The sequence below is a fragment of the Neoarius graeffei genome, chromosome 26 (assembly GCF_027579695.1).
Source record: "Neoarius graeffei isolate fNeoGra1 chromosome 26, fNeoGra1.pri, whole genome shotgun sequence".
Classification (NCBI taxonomy): domain Eukaryota; kingdom Metazoa; phylum Chordata; class Actinopteri; order Siluriformes; family Ariidae; genus Neoarius; species Neoarius graeffei.
The window spans coordinates 56,035,110-56,043,785 of NC_083594.1; the positions used below are offsets into that span (position 1 = coordinate 56,035,110).

Genomic DNA, 8,676 nt, shown 5'->3' on the forward strand with positions numbered 1-8,676 from the left:
TAGCCGTTATGGGCCTGTCTGGTATAGCGCCACCAACTGGCCAAGGAAAGAACAGGGTTTTGAATATGTGTGTTTTGACACATGATGAATTTTAACATGCTCCTCCTGGACGGTTCATGAGATTCATGTGAAATTTGTTATACGTGATGCCAAGATGTCGCTGATATTAAATTGCAAGGGGATTTTTGATATCTTGTAATATGTTGAAATGGCCTTATGATTTAATATCTTGCCACATAAACAGGAAACGTGTCAGAAAGCCACAGTGCACTGACTGTATGGTCGGACACTTCTTACTTCAATAGATATTATTATTATTATTATTATTATGATAACCTGACGCCCAATGGGCCTGCCTGTTATAGCGCCACCACCTGGCCAAGCAGGAAATGTGCCAGAAATTGGCAATGCCTTAACTGATTGATCTGACACTTTACAAAATATTGTGTATTATGATTGTGATTATATTCACATTTGTAATTCAGATGTCTAGCACAGCGCCACCATCTGGCCAAGCAGGAAATGAGCAAAAAATTTTCAATTCATTGATGGATTGATCTGAAACTTAACAAAATTATTGGATATCATGAGTCTGATGATATAACATATACAAATCTGTGCACACTCATACACACACAGTCATATGCATATTTATGCATACACACACTCAAGTATGCACACACATCATCTATGAGCACACTCTTTCTTTCACACACACACACACACACACACACTTTCTCTCTCCCTCTGACAAACAGACACACACACATGCACACACAATAATAGCGGAGCACCATACCTAAGAAAAAATGGTAAACCCATTGAGTCGATTTTTTGTGGTTTGTCTGTGTACGTGTCCCACCAGTCATACACACCGCCTAGTGGCCAGTGTTAGTAATTACCACTCATACACACCGCCCAGTGGCCAGTGTTAGTAATTACCAGTCATACACACCGCCCAGTGGCCAGTGTTAGTAATTACCAGTCATACACACCGCCTAGTGGCCAGTGTTAGTAATTACCAGTCATACACACCGCCCAGTGGCCAGTGTTAGTAATTACCAGTCATACACACCGCCTAGTGGCCAGTGTTAGTAATTACCAGTCATACACACCGCCTAATAGCCAGTTAGTAATTACCACTCATACACCGCCTAGTGGCCAGTGTTAGTAATTACCACTCATACACACCGCCCAGTGGCCAGTGTTAGTAATTACCACTCATACACACCGCCTAGTGGCCAGTGTTAGTAATTACCACTCATACACACCGCCCAGTGGCCAGTGTTAGTAATTACCAGTCATACACACCGCCTAGTGGCCAGTGTTAGTAATTACCACTCATACACACCGCCCAGTGGCCAGTGTTAGTAATTACCAGTCATACACACCGCCTAATAGCCAGTGTTAGTAATTACCACTCATACACCGCCTAGTGGCCAGTGTTAGTAATTACCACTCATACACACCGCCTAGTGGCCAGTGTTAGTAATTACCACTCATACACACCGCCCAGTGGCCAGTGTTAGTAATTACCACTCATACACCAGTCATACACACCGCCTAGTGGCCAGTGTTAGTAATTACCACTCATACACACCGCCTAGTGGCCAGTGTTAGTAATTACCAGTCATACACACCGCCTAGTGGCCAGTGTTAGTAATTACCACTCATACACACCGCCTAGTGGCCAGTGTTAGTAATTACCAGTCATACACACCGCCTAGTGGCCAGTGCTAGCCAGTAAAGAAATAAAACAAAAGGGACTGTCTAGGATATAATAAAATTCTACAACCCAGAAACAGATGAGAGCTCCACTTTTAGGCAGTGCCTAAATCTATATATTAGTGACCTGCCATCATTGTGCATTTTGTTGCAGACATATGAAAATTCTGCATGTACACACACACACACTGCAGACACAGGAAAGCTAAGATGACGTAATATTACAGCGTGAGATAGAGATAAGGAGGAGACAGATGTATAGTTTTGTAAATATATAAATGTACATTTTCACACCACAGAAACACACACACAGTCTTTGTCTGTCTATCTCTCATCCGTCAAGCAGTCATGGCATTTGCAACATGCACATCACCTGTGAACATTTGATGAGTATATGACATGTGACTGTTTTGTTGGGTGGTGGAATGTCCTGGGTTGCGGAACCACACGTGCGAGGGCCCATCAAGGCTGCTAGCAGCTTTAATTAAAGTTGGAATATTTAGTATGCTTCAATCCTAAGATCTTCGATTCAGTTTGTAGTATATTATAATTAGAAATTAATTCAACATTTTATTACAACTTAAAAGATGAGCTCAGGGAATTTTTAAAAATATTTTGATAAAACTGAAAATACAAACAGGTAACATGAAACAAAAGCTACAATTTAGTCAACATAACTGTGCATTAATTCAACATGTGTGCCTAAATTAAATACATGAATTAAAATAGTAATTCTAATGAACAGGAGCTAATGAGACATCTGGGCCTATTCTGTAAAACTCAGAGGGGACAGTTTGGCTTCCTGGATCTTAACAGGTGTGTTGCTGACCTCAGGAAGAGATGAACCAGACCTGCACAGGGGTGTGTTTGGGGGCAGAGTGAGCTTCAGGGTCTCCTCCAAGGCGGCATAACAATTACAGAGAGACACCTAAGAGAAACAGGAAGTGGGGGGGGGGGGGGGGGGGGGAGAAAAATAATCTACACCTTGTCTGACATGGGAACTTATTCACACTTCACACTATGGACTGTGTGAAATGACCCCAAAGTGACTTGCACCTGTCAGACATCACAACATTCCTTTACTGATATTTACAGTCATGTCTATAACAACCACAGCAAACACAGCTCTTCCCTGTTGATGATACTGCCTCTGAACAGGCAGCATGTCCGTGTTGACAGATGGTTAGACTGGGCCACTCCACCCAACCTGTTTGCATATTGTGTGGGAAAACACAAACGAGAGCGCAGTGCAAACAACACAGAAGATGAGAAGACACACAACAGGTCAGGCTCGGATTCCTTATTATCCACGTCGTGTTAGATTAAAGATACAATTAGAGCCTTGTTCATTGGATCTGGACTCCTTCATGTGGTAACACGTTTCAGTCACCAAAATTAAAGTCTCACCAGGTCAGTGTCTAAGACGTTAGCCATGAACTGCAGGAGCGTGTCGCGGGACAGCGCGCCGTCCAGCAGGTTCAGACGCTGAATTGCAGCAGCCGCACAGCTACAGGCGATAATGGAGGGCTGATATGTTGAAAATGTGAACTCTAAAATACACACGCAGAGAAATAACTGTAGGTTTACTGTTTGCTGTAGTAGTGTGTAAAACAGAAGCAGACACACAGCTAAGGGTGATTCTGTAATGAAAATACACTGATAACATACAGGTACAGTTCAAACAGCTGGTGGTACCATTCGTCCCGAAGCAATGCAACAAACGGAATAAATGATCAAATATACGCTGTAGGGAAGACAGATTTCTGTCTCAATCATGATCACCACTTTATTCGCAGTGCGGCAGCTTGCGTGCCCAAACGACCACTAGAGCTATGTCTGCTGGGCTCTAGTGTCTTGTACTCCTGGTAGGGCCACCCATGCTGAACAGGTCAAAGTGTTGCTAACTAGTTAATTCTATGTCATATCTGGTCTCACACAGTCGGCGCTCGGTAGCATTCCATTAAATACAATCAGGTAGGAATACACAAACTCTGTAATTTTCTGTTATGGAAGACTGGCTGGGAATGACAATTTGTTCTCTATTCTGTGTTGTTTTTACTTCAAACATGAACAGATTTCATAGGTGAAAGGGGCTTAGCATAGCCAATCCCCCAACCAGCAGATGAGAGGAAACAGAATAACCCAGAGGAAACGGACATGGATGGTAACCCAAACTCAGGACCGAACCAGCAACCCTGGAGCTGTGATTCAGATATATTTGATTTGGATCATTTTAGTTGACTTTTGACATTCTATTCTAAAACTTTCATGACTGTTTTCACTACATTACCTTTGTAGCTTTAGTGCAAAATAAAACTTAACTTTGCATCAGCCTGTGACTGCAAACATGCTCTAATTATTTTCTGTATCCTATTTTCCTCCATCAGCTTTGATATTCATTTTTTAAATGTGAAATATGGTGAATAACTGTAACAAACCTCCAATAAAAGCATGAAAACAGCACATTTTGTACAGCAAAAGTGTGACTCATTATCTTTGGGGTAAAAGGAGATTGTGTTTATGTTGGACCAACCTGTTCCTTTAAATCTGCCATCAATTACATCATTTCAGAGGCTGCAGCTGTTACACTTTCTCATCAACACGTTTGTTTTTTAATTAAAGCTGCTCTGACCAGAATCTACTGCTAAATAATCCACAATAGAATTCAGTCGTGACGTATAAAACTGAGGAACCTGTTTATTAACGTAAGTTCTGCTCAAAAGAGCACAATAGAAACACACACACACCTCCACTGTGACCCCACTGACCCTCTGTCTATGCTGCAGGCCAGGGAGGGATACACACACTCCAGCAGACAGGTGTCTCTCAGAAAGATGTGTCCCTGTCCATTCATACAGCTATTGCTCTCTGCCAGGAAGTGACGAGCCCAAAAGAATGGCTTGCAAAAGCCATTAATATGTCTGTGGTTGCCTCGGGCTACCTGTTTTACTGGATGAGTCAGGGTATCTGGGGGACAGGGGCTTCACATCACACCTAGCCTGGGCTATCTCTTTCTCTTTCTCACACACACAGGCTTTATCCTACACCACAAGCTCAACCCAGGGGTGTGTGTGTGTGTGTGTTTACCTGTAGCAGCTAGAGCGATGTATGAGTGTGTGTGCCTGCGCAGGGCTGAGAGGCCATGAGGAATTATGGGAAGACCCTGCAGAAGTGGCTCCAGGAGATCGGAGGGCAGTACTGAGGCCAAATCCCAGTCCAGCCGAGACACGACCACTATCTCCCATTGCTACACACACACACACACACACACGGTATTAGAACACACATTTAAGAATACTATACACAACCCAGTAGCTGTGGATGATAAACTAAATTACTGTGAAAATGAATAAAATTAAAAACGATTTCTGTATAATAGTTGTGAGCAGGAGAAAACAAAACCCAATCAGCATAGTTTAATGTAAACTCTGGGATTTTTTAACATGGGCCCCATTTTTCTATCTCTTTGGGTCCAAATATTTACTTGGTACAAAAATGATTGAAATTGGGCCAGTATGGAGTTAGAACGCTATAAGTGGCAACCACAAAATGGCAACACACAATGTAATCTGCTCACTCACTCCAGCTATAATTTTTTTTTTTGCCCAACCCCGTGTCACGAGTAGAGGGGGTGGCCTGGCTGTTGTATACAGGAATAATCTGAAAATTGTGACCATTATGCTCCACAGGGTCCTGTCTTTTGAATACCTGGCACTGAAAACTACTGGCCCCAAACCTCTAATTGTTGTTCTCATCTATCGTCCAAATAAACTACTCCCTAGCTTTTTGTCTGATCTGACTGAGTTGCTCACATTAATTAGTCGCACTAACTCTTCTGGACTGTTATTAGGTGATTTCAGTGTCCACGTTGATACTGATTCTGCTACTGCAAGGGGATTTAAAGCTCTTTTTTAATGTTTTAACATGAGGCAGCATGCTGACTTCCCCAATCATGGTCATACCCTTGATCTCGTATGTCCCTCTGGACCTGATGTCTCTGTCTCTCTGTCCATCATCTCTGATTACTATCATTCAAATTTGTTTTTCCTCACCAGTTAGCATACATTGACAAGATAAAACTAAATCTATCAAAATCTCAACTCTGTTGATCCAAATGTCCTCTCCCTCCTCAGTACTTGACTTCTCCTCCCCTTGAGATTCTCACTGTACTACTCTTCTGTCTCTTCAGTTATAAGTATGCTTGCTCCTCAGAAGGTTCAGCTTGTGCCTTCTTCTCGTTCCTCCCCCTTTGGGATAATACATGCAGCAGGTCAGCATCTGGACGGGCTTTACAAAAGAACTGGTCTTGTTGTCCAATCACAAGCTTAATCTGATCACATTCACAAATACAAAACGGCCTTAAATGCTGTTTATACATCTCACCTGTCCTCTGCTATCAGTAATACCACCAGCAGGTCTAGATAACTTTTTTCGATGATTAACAAGATTACTCAGCCATCTGTTACTGGACTGGGTGGTTCTGCAGTACTATGCGATGCTTTCCTTCAGTTTTTCGCATGATAAATTAATCTCTGTTTACAACTGTTTCTCTAACCCTAACTCTTCCTCCGCTGAAATTTCTGTGGAGTCCTCTTTCTGTAGTGCCATTACTCTATAAGCATCCTTGGGTTGGTGAAAGGCACGATATAAATTTAACTTGTTGTTGTTGTTGTTATACCATGCAGTCCTACACGGCAAACATCCTTGTCACACTAAACCACTTCCTTGCCACTGACAGACTCATAATGTAACTAGAAAAGCACTCGGAGAGCGCAGACCTCTGCCAAGAATCCTTTAAAAAAATCCGGGATCCAGAAGGTGATCCGGATCACCGCCAAAATTTAATGGATTGTTACTTGTGCCCAGTCACACCTCTGGAAAAAAGTTCAGAGCAATCCGTTCATTACTTTTCCTGTAATGCTGCTAACAGACAAACCAACCAACCAACAAACAAACCAACGCTACCGAAAACATAACCTCCTTGGCGGAGGTAATTATAAATGTCTGACAACATGGAAAGAATCCTGAGAGAGTCACCTGTCTGTGTTTACCTTAATAACTGTAAAGAAACTGTACTCTGCTCTGTCACTCACGTTTACACTGTTCTCTTCAAGCACCAAGTCAACTCTTGCAACATTTCAGAGGATTATCACATGGGGGTTTCTGATGTTTACAAAAGGAGAAGTCATGCAGAATTTGTAAAGAAGTCTATGTCCTAAGTATTCCTGAATATTTAGCTGATTCCCACAGTGTGGATGAGGCATCTCAATTTGATGGTCATCCCTGTTTATTTGAGCCAGTGTATACAGATAAAGAGCGGGGGTGGGGGGGTCCTCTTTGCACTCTTCATTCAATCCTGGCGAGTCAGTATTATCTCTAAATGCATCAGATGTGCAAATATTGGCAAAATGCTTACTTTTCATAAACCAATCAAACTGATGGTACAATAACCAGCTCTTTATTAAAATTACCAGTAGCTGTGTAAGGGAGACGGCATTGTCCGTGTAGATGCAGAGCTTTGTGGCGCTCAGAGGAACCGCCTCTCTGAGCTTGGAGGCTAGGAGCATGCAGACAGTACCGAGCAGTTGCAGACTGGATGTATCCACGACATAGTGAGCCATGTACCTGTCCAGGTACTGAACTGCCAATGGAAACACCTCCTCCTCGCACCTCTGCTCCTCACACACCTGGAGACCCCAAAACAGGAAGTCTGGTATCAGACTGAGTCAGAGGTCTAATCATGAGCAATTGTTTTTTTCCACCCATGAGAACAACTTCAGATCTTCAACTCCAACAACTGTCGTATGGCCTTTGCGTGACACGTTCCGGACGAGTAAACACCTTTACAGACACGAGATGACACACAACTGATTCAGTATAAATGCGAACTAGCTTTCACTTTGATGTGACCTTGAAGCAGAAACGTCAGCAGCAGTGATGGGAATTCAGACTCTTTTTATGAGTGAATCGAATCGCTTGCATTCGATCACGAATAAGAATCGACTCCCCTTTCGGTTCCCAGATTGCCTTTTCCCCCAAACCGGATAATGTTTGAGATATTTTCACCAGTGATTGTTATTATTGTGGCTGAAATTGCTTCATTCTCGTTCTAATTTTTAAACAAAAGCAAAATACTCTTAATTTGCATGGGACCTTATGCAGTATGCAGACGGATCATGTTGAGAATCGAACACACGGCTCACCGTTCACACTAACAGCTCAGTTGTTGAAAATAAATGAACATTAAAGGATCTTGGTTAACCTGAAGGGCAAGAGTTATGGTTTGCACGTAAAAAGGGGTAAAGAAGGGGTGATATAGTGCTGTCCGGGTCGGGTCGGGTCTTAACGCTCACCTAAGAGTCGGCTCAAAGAATCGAACTCTAAGTGACAGGTTTGCAGTGAAGCCTGGTATTTAATAATAATGAACCTTACCTGCAACATCCAAACAGTTACAATTCTTCTCATATACGGCTTCACATCTTTCTGTATGGTGCCGAAATAAGACTCTGAAATCGTGTGTTTTTTCTCTAAACTCATCAGGTTTCTCCAAACCCTTGTGTCTGTGGTCAGAACCGGGTCACAGCCGGCGCGAACCGGCCTGCGCTCGGAGCACTCTCCACTGGCCCAAAACTCAGCATTTTCATGACAAACCAACTCCATTCGACAACTAAGCACAAATAACAATGACCGTTTTAGTCTAAATGGCCGCTCGGATTCGAGACCTTTATCATGAATTAACCGGCTGCGTTTCAGTCAGAAGGCTAACTCGTGCTAGCAGCGCTGCTTTAAAGCGAAATCTTGAGCGAACAGGATTCAGAGCGACTCCAACCACTTATCACACGACGCCCAGCCACCGCCAGCCAGCTGAGCCGCCAGCAAACACCTTCTAATGAAGCTCTTATTCAGTGAACGCGCTGGCGCCGCAGCGGCCTCCTGCCCGCGGGGGGATTC

At 43.1% G+C, this 8,676-nt stretch overlaps 1 protein-coding gene across 1 annotated transcript; it reads right to left on the bottom strand.

Moving 5' to 3' along the window:
* Positions 1-2,456: 2,456 nt before the first annotated feature.
* ccnd3 (cyclin D3) lies at positions 2,457-8,462 on the bottom strand. Its single transcript, XM_060910638.1, has 5 exons — positions 8,158-8,462; positions 7,197-7,412; positions 4,813-4,972; positions 3,133-3,275; positions 2,457-2,653 (listed from the first exon to the last, which is right to left on the bottom strand). The coding sequence occupies exons 1-5, from the start codon at positions 8,383-8,385 to the stop codon at positions 2,492-2,494; spliced, it is 909 nt and encodes a 302-aa protein (XP_060766621.1). The 5' UTR covers positions 8,386-8,462; the 3' UTR covers positions 2,457-2,491.
* Between the last annotated feature and the right edge of the window lie 214 nt (positions 8,463-8,676).

Excerpts from the sequence above, each read along its gene's own strand:
- ccnd3 (XM_060910638.1), bottom strand. The coding sequence starts at position 8,385 with ATGGAGTTGGTTTGTCATGAAAATGCTGAGTTTTGGGCCAGTGGAGAG. Across the intron at positions 7,413-8,157 it reads TAACTGTTTGGATGTTGCAG|GTGTGTGAGGAGCAGAGGTG; the intron begins GTAAGGTTCATT and ends TGGGGTCTCCAG. Across the intron at positions 3,276-4,812 it reads CATCGCTCTAGCTGCTACAG|AGTTCACATTTTCAACATAT; the intron begins GTAAACACACAC and ends TGTGTATTTTAG.